This window comes from Lacerta agilis, chromosome 3, assembly GCF_009819535.1.
Source record: "Lacerta agilis isolate rLacAgi1 chromosome 3, rLacAgi1.pri, whole genome shotgun sequence".
NCBI classification, from domain to species: domain Eukaryota; kingdom Metazoa; phylum Chordata; class Lepidosauria; order Squamata; family Lacertidae; genus Lacerta; species Lacerta agilis.
Genome location: NC_046314.1, coordinates 65,947,355 through 65,962,279, shown reverse-complemented (window position 1 = coordinate 65,962,279; position 14,925 = coordinate 65,947,355). Strand labels below are relative to the sequence as shown.

At 39.5% G+C, this 14,925-nt stretch overlaps 1 protein-coding gene across 8 annotated transcripts in view; it reads right to left on the bottom strand.

Moving 5' to 3' along the window:
- Positions 1-14,925, bottom strand: part of ARID1B (AT-rich interaction domain 1B) — a 440,842-nt gene that overhangs the window by 66,356 nt on the left and 359,561 nt on the right. For 4 of the 8 annotated variants that reach the window (XM_033144054.1, XM_033144053.1, XM_033144061.1 and 1 more), the window contains 3 exons: positions 14,485-14,664; positions 3,673-4,000; positions 1,832-1,960 (listed from right to left, as the gene is read on the bottom strand). In XM_033144054.1, the coding sequence (XP_032999945.1) occupies positions 1,832-1,960; positions 3,673-4,000; positions 14,485-14,664 (637 nt within the window). The remainder of the gene's footprint in view (positions 1-1,831; positions 1,961-3,672; positions 4,001-14,484; positions 14,665-14,925) is intronic. The other 4 variants (XM_033144057.1, XM_033144058.1, XM_033144059.1 and 1 more) reach the window with 1 other exon arrangement.

The following is a 14,925-nucleotide window of genomic DNA, read 5'->3' as shown; positions in this document are numbered from 1 at the left end:
ACAGTTGCTTAATTTGACTTGGCACAGCAAAGCCAAACTAGCTTTCTGGGTCTAAATAAGATTCCTAAATTTCTAAGAGCATTTCTTGTGGTTTAGAAAAAAAGAAATCCATGCTTTCAACACTGGGATCATGTTACAGTTTAATATGACTTGGAAGCTATCAAAAGCATTTCATAAAACTACCTCCCACCCTACTCACTTAAGCAAGTTCAACACTTTCATTCCAAGGAACTTGGGGGGAGGTGGACTGCACTCTCTTATTTTATTTTAATCCAGGCACCAAAGATCGGTATTTTGTTTCAATTGCCAATGACATTCGAACACTACAGGCTTCCCCTTCAAAACTAATGATGTGGTAGAAAAACACTGTGTACATTCACTCTCTGTGACATTTATAAGTGTGTTGTTCTGGGGTTTTTTGTTTTTGTTTTAAAAAACAACAACTACCTATCATGGCCCAGTTCACATGTACCATGTACTTGAGCTGGAACAAGCCCAATCAAATTATCGGGCTCATAAACTCCGCCCTTCCTCCTCCTTCTTCTATGCAGCTGGGGAAAATATGTGTTTATTTTTGGTTACAGAGAATCCTGGTTTGTTGTTGTGTACAAACTAAACATCATAGTTTTAAACGAACTCTGATCAGTTTCAAAACAAGCCAACTTCAAATTATGGGTTATGTAGCTGGCATGTTTTAACACCCAAGAATTTGTTTCAAACCACAATCTCTGATTCATATCTAACAAGCCAAAATTCTGTGAAACCAGAAGTAGACACTAGTGAAGTCCTTCTCCTGGTCACGTGGAAGGAGTCGAGGGGGGCAAATGTGCCTAAGGCTTTGCTTGGGCTTGTTCCAGTTCATGCTTGGAGTGCCAAGCCACTGCTTACTGTTACATTCAAATGCATGTAGAGGCTGACCAAAATGTTACCTTGACTATAGTAAAAGGAACTATAAACTTCCACAGTGTTAAGAGTCCTAATAGTTTGCTTCATTTTTTTCAGGGGTGCCACACAATTTTTAAAAAATTATTTCATGTTAGCAAAATCAGGACTCATTGGTCTCTCCACATCCAGAGAAGGGGATTTCCAGTTGGCCAGTGATGGCAGTAATTTGACTGGGTGTGTATTACTTCTGAAAATTTTGAAACTGAGTGGTGGGAGCACTTTCACAGTGACGTAATCTTTTAACAAAAGAATAGAGAAATACTGATGAAAACACAATTAACTGGAAGAAAATCCCCCATAGTTCAGGTAATTTCATACTAGACACCTCAAGTTCTATACCTTTTGGCAGAAGTGTTAGCAGGCTGTCACCCTTTCATAAATTGTTTAAATTATGATACCATGGAACCTTTTATAAGTCCCATTACTAACTACTGCCATTGCTTCTGCAATCAGTTTCATAAATACATAGTGTATTTTGGGGGAGAAGCTTAATGTGATGATAACAACAAGACAGCCATGGTAATTTCAGTGTCTCATGATTCTGCTCCTAGACAACGACGACAAAAAAATGGAGGAAGGGACAAGTAATGGTGCAGAAAAACACAAGATTTATTTGCAGCCAATGGATATCTTCATTTCCCTCTCAGGCATGAAGGAAACAGAGCCATGCCACAAGCCATGCAGTGTGGGTGACATGCAGTTTTTTGTTTGTCTTTTAAAAAAATCATATCTGACATAGTTAGTAAAAACAAAAAAGCAAATTCCTTTTCAGATGCAAGCATTATACTTGATCTGGGGTGCCTTCAATAGCCAAATGGCATGTAACATTTAGGAGAAAAAACCCTGTCAAGATCCCACAGCAAGTCCAGTTTACATGGCTACCTACCCGTACTGGTCAGGCTGATGCATCATGGGAGCCTGAGTGCTGCCATAGTTGGGGTGCTGTGAAGAAAACATGGGGCGTCCGCCAGCCCCAGACTGGCTGGGATAAGCAGGCGACCTAATGTATGGTGGCCTAAAGCAGAACAAAAGAACAGCTTCTTTGGATTTGTATTGGATCACAAGCATGAACCACCTCGTCAGCTACAATCCTTCCATACTGAAGCATGTAGGATTCTTACTGTTTGGCAAATAGCCATTTAGCTTTCCATTAGGAACCAAGGAGAAAAATGCTGTGCTTCCAAACCTCTTGGATAAAAAGGGAGTCATCCCACAAGTTGCTTCCTAATGTTCCTTTTGTAATTAAGGTCTAATGACTTCATAATCTTCCTACAGGTGTTAGATTACCTGGGGCGCACAATGTGATGAAGAGGTTTTGAAATGTTGTGTTTTGATTATGGAGATACAGCAACTGAAAAGTAAGTCTACAAAATAGATTCGAGAGTTAGGCTTCAAGTGGGAAAGCAATCTATTATATTTGTGTGTTTAAATCAAATATGAAATACTTTATCCAAATTCATAATGTGAATTGCAACTCTATTTTACTGGCAATTATTAATGTTTAAAATTAATTATATTTTTTCTTGCTACACTTACTTTTATGTTTGTAAAATACCAATTGCTCAAACAAAAACAAAAACATGCATAAAACCTGTTGATCTACTGAATTTCACAGGAGCCCAGGTCAGTAATTTAGAAAGGTAATGTGATTTTATCCTATTAAAATGGTAATATTTTGGGGTTTTAAAAAAATGTTTAGGTCTCCTTAATCCTCCATAGTACAAACAAGTTGTGTATACCTTTTCCTTTATGTGCATAATATACACAAAAATATCTGGAGTAATTAGTGTGTAAGGTCATCAACTGTATATTATACAACCAAATGCAATGTATATGCCTGTAGAAATGTGTATAAATATATATTTTATATATGCATGCACTTAATATACACATGCATATAGATCCATCTTGCAAAACAATAATAAAATTCATTTTTTCTGCTGGGGAAAAGTCTGTCTATTTCAACACTATGAAACAGAGAAACACAATATGATCTCAAGAAACACGAGAGCATGTGTTCCCAATGGCTGCCATGGGCAGCACAAGGGAAGGTGCTATTTGCATTTCCACGGGTTTTTAGAACTGCAGGCACACACTGCAATTCAGTAACCAGGTATTCTCCCTTAAGGGTCTTGGAGATATCCCAGAGATAGTAGGCTGCACATATTAGCCCTGGAGTATAAATTCATGGTGCTAACCTCAAGACCTGAGGAAGATGCTTCCTGTACTGCAGAAACCACAAGACTAGAGATTAATAATCCATATTTCAGTCCAAACCTCAGAATATTAGTTATAAATTAGATATTTTGGTTACCTTTAAAAAGGGTGGCCCCTGCCCACAAGTGTTCATATCCATCGGTGAATGGATTTTGATAATGTTCTGGAGACTTCAAATGTTCAAGAGACAACAATGATTCCAGCAATGGTGCTTCTTTCCACCCTCCTTTCCCCAACAATTCATGCTACACCTGAGTGTATTAAATTTATCCTTTCAGAATTGCAGGGGATAATTGCAGGGATTTTACTATCTATGTCATATTAAAACTGTGGGATTCCCTGTTCTAAATACTTATATTCATAGATATAAAACATGTCTTGAAATGGTAAACACCTGCCACTGTCATTTTGGTTTCTTTTAACAATTATACCGTCTTGTCCTTTGCACAAACCTCCTTTATAAGCAAGTACATTTTAAATGGTTTCGGATCCTTTCCTTTGGACTCATACCTGCTCTGGGCGGAGTTTGCGGCAGCCTGCATCACTGCTGCAGCCGCCTCCTGTGCCTTACGGTTCACAGTCGGCATGGGTGGTCCCATCCCTGGGCCTCCCTGCTGAGACATGCCTGGAGAATTGGGGGTCATACTGCTCATATTTCCAGGAAACGGTCTGCTCTGCATCCCAGCTGATGGCATTCGTCCCAGGGGTATGGTACCACAAGGCTGGCCTGGCCCTTGTCCATGCATCTGGCTGCTGGCATTTATACCCATACCAGGTCCTGGGCCACTGTAACTCGTGTTGGTCACTCCAGAGTACGTTGGCTGTCTGGAGTAGTTTCCTAGACAAAACAATGCAACAGAGGAAAATAAAGTTACAACCTTGGATTCAGAGAAACAGCTTGGTGGAAAATCTTGTTCAGTGAAGTAACCCACACAAGACACAAATGGAGGATTCCCTATCTATTATCCAATACTGGTGTTCTGCAGATACGGATTTCTGAAAGTGGTGGACTTGCCTTACTAAGGAGATGTGGTGGATAGGAGAAGGCAGGATTTTTTGGGAGGTGGGGTGGGGGCTGCAGCTGCATAATCATCCTGCAACACCAGGAGCAGAGTTGAAAGAGTGGAGAAATGGAAACATGGGGGTGAAACAAGGAAGGACCTTAAGAAAATCTAGCTAGGGTGAGTACTGTGCATTGCAGGTTGTGGTGGTATGTCTTCCTTGTTGCTCCTATACTTTGAAAAAGTGTTCCCATTAAGCAGACTTTTCACTGAAACATAAACATTAGATCCCTTTCCCCTCATTCTCCACATTCTAGAATAAGAAACACAGAACATATATAATTCCTTTCCCCTTTGTACATTAACAAATAAAGATCTAGATTGGCATTGTCATAGTAATGTATCTTCATAATAGGTTCATATGCATTCCCTGTTACATCATGTCTATTTCTTTTTCCTTGTTCTGTACACTTTTAACTCAGTCATGCCTTACAAGTTCTATCTTGTAGTTTTAAAGGAAATTAAATAACACTGAGCATTCACTTTAGGAACTGACAACAAGCACTCTCACTATGTGCTTAAACTGAAATGCCAGCCTCCAGTTTTAGCTGCTATTTTAAATACAACTTTTTAATCCCCACCCCAGCACAGCCATAGGTAATCAACCTTTCTAATATAATTGATAAACAATTCACCAACAGCCTTTACTGCTGACATTTTACTTCCACTTAAGATATAAATTCACTGGTATATCCACTGTTTTTTCTACACATACAGTCATACCCCGGTTTGCGCACGCTCCGTGTTGCGTACGTTTGGGTTGCGTACTCCGCTAACACGGAAGTGCAACACGGAGCGCGGACGCTTCTGTGCATGTCTGCACGGTCTGCACATGCACAGAAGGGTTCTGTGCCATTCGCGCATGTGCAGAAGTGCGATATCGCGCTTTCGCGCATGTGTGAAAGCACCACCTGGGTTGCACACTGTTCGGGGTGTGAACGGCACCTCAGAACGAATTGAGTGCGCAACCCGAGGTACCACTGTATCTATTTTTATTATGCAGTTGTGTTTGCAGAACGCAAACCAGACATTCCCATTCATATTCTATGTGAAACAGGAAAATCTTTACATGACATCAACACCTGCTGGGTCTTTTGTCCTGGAAAAACTTCTTCACACCTGCCTAGTAATCACATGGCAGCAGTGAGGACTTTGTGGTCAGGAGGAAAAACCTTGCAGGTTAAATAGCCCTCAGAAATCTAACATTATCTACTTCTGCTTTACACAGTAATCTTTCTAACATATGTAATATAATGTGTATAATTCCAATCATCAGCATAGATCTGACCCATATATGCTATATTAGCAATCTCTGTTCAAGACTTAGGGGAATTCAGAATGGAACTTTATCAGATATGACTGCACTTCTTGAGATTGTAACTGAGTCTTTGAAACAGCATGAGAAGCGTCTCCCAGTTTCTTTATACAAGGAAGAGGATCTATCCTAGCTGTTAAACACAAAGGTACTATATTACTATCCATAGACAAGGTGAGTCACAGGAGATACAAAAGAAACCATTTTCTTTTGATCTCTCAAATGTCTTGTGGCTTCAGGTAAGAAAAAGTTTCTCCATTTAAAATAAATATTTTTTATTAATTTTTCATTAATAATAATCCAATATAAGACACATTGATACAATACCAAATCATAATATAATTTAAAAAGCCAATTATTCCATTCCAAATTAAATCTTTTTGGGTGACTTCCCATGTTCTGATTTTGGGGAGATGATGTTGTTCCTTCCCCTCCTTCCATTCTTATTTAATCCAAATAATACCATTCCGATGTTAATCCTTCATCTTAAAGAAAGAGTGTCTCAATGGGATGACACTGAAGTCTCATCTAAAGCTGGGATGGGGAACCTGTGGCTATCCAGATGTTGTTGAAGTTCAACTCACACACTTGCAAGTATATACATGTGTGTGTGTTTGTCTCAGAGATACATTGACCTGTCTGAAGACCCTCATATGATACTGTAAAATTAATTTGCAACAGAGAAGCATGAGTATAGATCTCTACGCCTTGTAATCTTCTGGTATTAAAAACACACACTTGCTCTCAATTTGCCTTATTGGGGCCACGTGCAGGGCAGCAGTAGAATAGGCGCTGTGGGTTAAACCACAGAGCCTAGGGCTTGCCAATCAGGAGGTCGGCGGTTTGAATCCCCGCGACGGGGTGAGCTCCCGTTGCTCGGTCCCAGCTCCTGCCCACCTAGCAGTTCGAAAGCACGTCAAAGTGCAAGTAGATAAACAGGTACCGCTCCAGCGGGAAGGTAAACGGCGTTTCCGTACGCTGCTCTGGTTCACCAGAAGTGGTTTAGTCATGCTGGCCACATGACCCGGAAGCTGTACGCCGGCTCCCTCGGCCAGCACACGAGATGAGCGTCGCAACCCCAGAGTCGGACACAACTGGACCTAATGGTCAGGGGTCCCTTTACCTTTACAAACACAGAGGAATCTTCTTTATCAAAGTGGTTTAGTCAGAATAGGCTAGGTTGACAAGAACACGATAACCTTGGGGGGGGGATGTAGATTTTTTCCTCAACACCTCAATAAATAAATAAATAGCAACAAACGAGACAGAAAGCCAGGAATGAGAATTACAAACTTATTTCCATGTTTCTCTAATATATTAGTAATTTGCTGGCAATGGCTTTGACAGCCAACAGATGGATACACCATTAGATACAATGAATGCAGCAGATGCTGAGCCAGCCTCCATCAGCTGGACATGTCAAGCAGCCAAGTGCAAGAGCCACACTTTTCAAGTGGGTACTGGTTGGCGTGGCAGCCTTGGAACATTAACAAGCAGCCCATTCTCTTTTCAGCCAATAGATTTCAGATTCCAGCCCATTTCAGCGAATTATCACTAATTGCAGGAGCTGTGGAGTCTTATATACAGGGGAAAGCAGTGGCCCTATTAAACCAGATTTAAAATAGAGGAATGGAGCATTTAAGCTTGAAAACAGAAATGTTTCAAGTTCCTTGAGCTCATGCCTAGATTGTAGCAGATTGTGTGACATGCACCAAATCCAGAGAAGCATTTGTACTCTGGTTTAAGTTGAAACTGTCTAAGTGTCAGTAACATTGGGAACACTCACAGTCCTAAAGATGATCTGGCAAGAAATACAAACACATTTATGATTGAACAATAAACCTATTTTGACAAAGCCAATCTTCTTATTTACATGTTCTGTACAGCATGTAGTTCTTTTTTAGATACTCAACAAATAAATATTATTAATAAAATGTTTAAAAGAGAATTTTAATTCTACTGAGTGCTTCTATACATATTTTTTATAACAAGATTGTTACGAATCAATCTAATACGGCTAACTGAAGACACTAATCATTTGCTTATGAAGTGTTTCTTCCTATAAAACAAATCACACATTGCTTATGTGTGTATGTCACGTTATTCCTAATGAATAGAAAAACAAAACTCTAGTTGTAAATGTATCAACTCTAGTGCATGTGTCTACCATTTTAGATACAAGTCAAACATGCCACTGAATAAAATGAAGGTTGTCACTTATTCAGCGTAACTTTTAGGATACTGTATGATCACCAACTCGAAGCTACTAACATGAGTTTGGCCAAACTGCGGGAGGCAGTGAAGGATAGGCGTGCCTGGCGTGCTCTGGTCCATGGGGTCACGAAGAGTCGGACACGACTGAACGACTGAACAACAACAACAATGATCACCAAAGCATGGAATCAATAAACCTCTGTATGATTTGGTAGGCGGGTACATCTCAGATACACCAATGCTTTCATAGCCCCAATTCTTGACTAAAACCCAGAAATTCATTTGCAGAGACACTTGCATTATAAAGAAAGTAGGGGAACAGGGAACCGCAGAACTCAACAGGAAAAGGGACACAGTATTTGGCATGTTATCTGAGAGCATTGCTTTGGCATTAAAATCAATTCTATTCAGTCAGTTTGAATGGCTAATGTTTTACTAAGAAGAAAGCTACCATTTTCAGAAAGAATCTCAATGATTTCAATATGGCTAGGTCATTATGGTAAATTATAAATCTGGGTTTTTTTCTTCTTCTTTACAACATAATCTAGCAGCTAATTATTGCACAGTTTGTACAATTTGGGACCTTATAATTGCATAATATTTTACAAACCAAAAGGTTTCCACCAGCTGGAAAGCTAATTCTCAAAACTGCTGCCATTCAGCAATGTACCCAATTCACAGTTCAGTTTAGAAAACTAGAGAAATGGATGAATCTGCCCATAGAGGATTCAACCATTGTTGTTTCCAAGTGGCATCATTACATGCAGGCACCAAAAGCAACCACGCGAAGGAACTAATGTGGAATTAGAGGCAATCAAATAGCTTCTAAAACAAGCAGATGAAATAATCCATCTAGTGGACTAAAATTACTATGCCAATTAAGCAATTTCACAACAGAACAGAACTATTGTCAACATTTGTGTACAAAAATCCTTGTAAGCAGCTGAAGAATTTGCTAAAATGGTTGGCAAGTTCAAACACTTAATGAAATATGGTTGCATCCAATTGTGTCCTCTGTTGGTGGAAGGCTCTTTGATCCACTGGAGGCTTCCATGAGGAGAAAATTGGAAGAGATTATTTTTGCTGATTACCCTTTACATCTGCTGCTCTCTGCATAAGAAAGGCAAAATTTCTAAAAACAGTCTCTTCTACCTTTCTACTCAAGGACGTTTCTACTGGATCAAATAGCCTTCTGCCAGTAGAGGGACACAACTGGATTTAACCCATTAACTTTACATCTAGCTCATGGAAAACAAAGCAGTCAAAGCAGTTAATAACATTGGCATCATCTCTTCAATAGGAGTCAACAGAGTTTTAAAGCTATTTAAAATATTCCCCCAAAATTCTAAAACATGTAATAAGGGAGCTCACAGAAACTGAAGGCTTTCTTAAAAAGCACAAATGTTATGTTTCCTCTCTACAGTAAATATATTACAATACACACTAAACAATGTTGAATCCTCACAGGCTTTCCCACATTCTCCATCAATGAAGGAAAGTCTTTATGTGAAGCAGAGAAATAAATGGATACAAAATCCTTGTATGGCAGAACTCAAAGCACTCACTACAAAAGCTGTATTTGAGGCAAAGGTCTGTTTTATTACAACTTGCTTTAAAACCATATGAGAGGAAAGTGAATGGAGGTCCTTTCTGTCATGTCTATATACAGATCAAGAAGTCGAAAGATGGAATACTTATGCCACAACTAAAACATTATGTTCATGGGTGGGGGGCACACCAGGTGCTTATAATGGAAAAGAAGAAGCTGTACAACTACTGGGATCAGGAGCAACATAGGGATTTTTTGTCCAAAAAAGCATAACATACAAAAACAGTTTAACAGTATGTTGATTGCCATGCTTTTTTTAAAAAAAGTAGTTCCCTAGTTTGATTGGTCACAGAGTGAAATGCAAACTGCACAAGCTATCAGTGATAAATTTAGGCACTATTTGAATGAACTTAGCTTCTTCCCAGATTCATTCAACCACCACTCTAGGTTTGTAAGAACAGGACTTCTCAAGAATAAGGGCCTACTTGGGAGCAGGGAACTTTGAAGGCTAGGCTAATCAGTTGCAGCCAATTTGGGTGACCAGATACATAAACTCTTAGTTGCTTGAACAACACTAGTCCTTAGCTCTGGGCAAGCCAGCTTATTGCTCCTATCCTGACTGACCTGCTACTACCAACCCTTGCTAATACCTCGTTTTTGGAATCCTGTCTACCTTCGGACCACTCTGTGTTTGACTACCAGAACATGCCTCACTGTGCTTGATCTCAGCTTCTCAGCTCTGACTTGTAAGTAAAGTTACGGTAACTATAGCTATTGTAAACAAGCAGCTGTAGGAGGGAACAGGAGACCAAAGTCAGAGGCCATGTGAGCCAGAGGCCATGATGTCTGAACTGGACCAATAGTTTAGGAGCATCAAAATCCACATAGAAACTAGCCTAGTATTAGTATCAGTTTAATGTTGTTCAACAAAGGCTTTATGTACCAGTAAAATTAATCTACAATGAAGTCTACTTTTATACCTATTGTTCACACTAAAGGAACAATATTTTAAGATGAAATATTCCAGTAAATAATTATGATCTATGTTGCCTGGACAGAAAAACCTTTAAGATGAAGAACAGCTCTATGACAAAAATGACATTTTGGTTGAGAATAATAAACCATAAAGTACTGTATATTATGTTCAGAAAACCACACCATTAAAAAAAAAATCTCTCCTCCAAATAAGCTGTTGGGGGGGAAAGATCAGTGGGTCTCAGTACATGCCAGGAAGATAAGGGATATAGTAATTATGGCTACCTCTTTGGAAGTTTTACAGTGATGCTAGGTGAATTTTGGCAAGCAACATGCACTTTTACTGGAATCTGTGTTCGTTCAAATCTAACATTTTGGACACACCTGAAAAGCATACAAACCCACAGAGGGTGAGCCAATAAAGTTGCAATATGAAACACTGAAAAAACAAAGGTTTCATATGACTGGCTATAGTTCTCCAACAATGCCCCTGAGGGCCAATTTCAACATTACAACTTCCATGTGAAGTCTGCTAGAAAAAATTCAACACTTATTTATTTTTTATCCTGACTTTCTTCCAAGCAGCACAGAATGGTCTACCACCACCCCATAAAAGCCACTTGCCCCTTTTATTGCCCCAAACAAATGTATTGTAGCCATGCCACTGGATGAGATTAAGAATGTTGGAGGAATACAGTATGTTGAAAATGGACGATTGAGCTGACACGGATTCTTTTATAAATGTTTATCTAAACAAGTGGACATTATATGCAAATAGAGATGTAAACTGCTTTATTGTTTACATATTCAATCATATATAATTCCTGCTGTCCCATAAGGGGCTCCATTGCTTTTCTTTCATCTGCAGTGTTGATTGATAGTTGACTTTGTTTCTAGGGGCAGCTTATAGGTGCTAAGGCTGCAATCCTAACCATATTTACTCCAATGTCCCATTGAATTCAACAGGGCTCACTCCCAGATAAGCAGAGTTATGACTGCATCTTTAATCTGCTTCCTACTGTGAAATATAAAATCTAGTGGAATGCTCCTTTCACATTGATACCTTTTGATTTCATCCATGCTCCTCAGTTTAAAGTCTGATGAACATATTTAATTAAGTGTGAGTGGAAGAACCTCTGCTTGTGCAATGGGACTTCCTTACCCAAGTTCCCCTGTCCTGTATAGTAGCACATAGGCTTAACTGTCACAAAGTATAATAATAAAAACTACAGAAGTTGTGCCAAGGGTTGCACAACATATTTCACAAGTACAAGACATCAATTGAATTTGACTGTTGCGGTAAACTAGGGCCTCCTGGCAGCAGAATGGCTGTTGCACAAGCTGGCTGTAACAACTGGATATCAGCTACTGTCTTCTAGCACTCAGCTGAAATTGTCTGCATTATTCAAAAAGCTGGCCACAACTTGAAAATCTTTAGTCTGCAGCATATCCTGGAAATGCCACAACAGGTAACTTTAACTTGCAAATTGTTTGACAGTTGTGACTTACATTTTCAAACTGACTAACTTCACATATCTCTAAATTAACTTTACCAAGGAATGAAACTTCTTTTTAAAAAATATGTATTTATTATGTATTAATTTTTTTAGTAACTTTATCTTGCCCAAGGCGACCCTAAGTTTATGATCCACAAGTATGATCTTTTTGCATTCTGTCAAGACTTTTGAGAAATCAACCTGTATTCCTGGTCTACTTAACATGGACTGAACTATAGACATGCACACCAACATTACTATATTTATTCTTTGAACTAAGTTACTTCACCTCACTTACATTACAAGCATTAACTACAGATAGCTGCTCACTTTGGACCAGAGGTGCCAGCTTGAATAAAATATTGGGGGTGGGGCAGGTAAGTCCTGCCCCACATAATCGTTTACAAGATGTGGCACACATGCATCATTTGAATAGCAGTGCACATCAACCTTTTTGGGGGGATAGTCCCCTCAAATATTTTACTGGGGGGCATGGTTGAAGGGACCTTGGTTCCAAGGAGCTGGCTCCTATACTTTGGACAAACCCGTAGCTACTCAAAATGAGTTGGCACCACTACGACACATATAAGAAGGATGAACTTATGTATGATGCAGAAGTACATGAATAATCACAGAAGCAGTATACCTTTTCAGAATTAAGGGGTGATTGCCAATGAACTAACAGTAAACTGAACCATCTGGGCTAGTCAAAAGAGACAACCTCCTTCAAAAGACACTTCCTCTTTCAATTTGTTATCATTTTATAGCCACATGGATGTAAGCCAGGCATATCTCTTAAGTGTATTAGTAGTGGCTATTACTCTACAAGAAAAATCTGCTACATTTTGGAAGTTTCAGCTGTACTATTGCCAATTTCTGATGTTCAGATATTAAGATCTGAGCTAACAAACATGTTTCACCCACAAGCTCTTGAATGCAAGCAGGCTTCTTGTCGGCTAAAAATAATAATACCAGCTAGCTAGCTGCCCCTCACAAATGAATGAGCATACTTGAGGATCAAATATATTAAGGCAACATTTCTCTGAACTGAGTGGTGCTGACCCGTGGCTAGAATAGCAGCAGGAGTGAAAAGTGCTGGGAGGTGCAGATGAAGACTTGCATAATCTGTTCTTCTATGATCCTAACAACTATGGGACAGTTCATCACAAAAATTATGAGTATCTACTTTCCCACTCACCCTGCCCCAAAAGCTATGGCCTTTATTTTAAACAAAATAATCCTAAAAACCTGATGACATGTGAATGTTGTTGGTGACTGCAAAGGTCTATAAAAACTGACCAGAAGACTACATGATGTCTTCTATATATTGGCCCAATGTTAAATTTTCTTGTACAACAATGTTATACAAAAACCCTTCCAGAGGAAGAACTGTTTTGGAATTAAATATTCACATTGATGATCAATTCTGATATTATTTGTTGCGGCTTATGTTGCTGTTATTAACTTTGCTGTCTAGTCTTTGACCGCAATAAAGATTGATTGATATAATATTCTTTTTTTCTAACATGGTTCCCTGAAAAACGTGTCCTCTAGTGGGTCCTGTCCTAAATCAGCAGGATCATAGGATTTTATCCACTGATTGTGGCGGGCAGCAGCAGCAGCAGAACTGCTGTGATATTTGCTGAGCAGTTACTAGGTGCCTGCCATTGCAGCTTCACTCCAGGACATTGTGGGTATTTAAAATAGAGGGCAGCATGAATACCCAGTTGTCAAGTACAATGTAGGTGGGACAGGAATAGAATCAGTGCTGGGTCTCCTGGGATCTTGGAAGGTGCAAAAGAAAGTTAGTGCTGATGCTAGCCCTGTCTGGAACCACCCCTTCACTTTAGTTTCTAGAAATTAATTCCAAAAAGTTGTAGAGGTAGAATGTGGGAGTTTGTCCTCCACCCTGCCCCCAATGTCCACATGGGAGAGGGGTATAGCGTTTCATGTAAGGCAGGCAATCAGAACTGAGTTCACTTTCCAAGGAAGACTCTGAGATGAAGATTAATCCATTTGATATTTTGAAACAGATCCTGAAGTTGAGGCTCCAGTAGTTGATTTGATATTTGGAACAGATCCTGAAGTTGAGGCTCCAGTACTTTGGCCACCTCATGAGAAGAGAAGACTCCCTAGAAAAGACCCTGATGTTGGGAAAGATAGAGGGCACAAGGAGAAGGGGACGACAGAGGATGAGATGGTTGGACAGTGTTCTCGAAGCGACTAGCATGAGTTTGGCCAAACTGTGGGAGGAAGTGAAAGACAGGCGTGCCTGGCATGCTCTGGTCCATAGGGTCACGAAGAGTCGGACACGACTGAACGACTGAACAACAACAACAATTTTGAAACAGGCCTAAACCAGCTTCTTACAAGCAACAGAAAGCACAGTTGTGAGTGGAGGTACATATTTGGTGCTGTTTTGTGCAGGCTGTGAACTTATGAATTCTTGCTATCTGTTTAGAATAAAAGGGGGGGGGTAGACTCCTGTATTTCAATTATGTTCAGCTAGTATTTTTAAAATTAATAATATTTCTCACAACTCTTTTTCAAGACATCCACAAAGGAATATTAAAGATAAAAGGTGCGTGTGTATGGTCTTTTTATAAAAATATAAAAAGAAAAACACACAACTTTCTGCAGGATAGGAAATGTTCTATAGCATTTATTAAAGACTGGTTAAGAGCTGGTTATTTTATGTGTTATCTGTTTTACCTTGTGGCCCATACTGGTTCATCTGAGTTCCATAAGTACCACTTGAATTGCTCTGTGGAAAGCTACCAATTCCAGAATGTATTTGGCCTCCGGGTGAAGGATGTGGTGACATAGATGGTGCAGTTTGCTGAGGCGTGTACTGAGACAATTGAGGGTTTCTTTGAATGCCTGCCAGGAAACCTAAAAGAGAAATAAACACAACACAGGAACAAATTAAAGACTTCCACATGGAAAACTCAAACATTTCTTTACAAAAAAAAAGCAACATTAAAACTTTGGTTTGAGACAGCCTTCACCAACCTAGTGCCCTCCATCCAGATGTTTGGACTAAAACTCCCATCCCTTGCTGGCTTGGCTGAGGGGAGTTGTAGCTGAAAACATCTCAAGGACACCAGGTTAGGGGAGATTGTTTTAAGGCAATGGTTATTTGTATCACATATC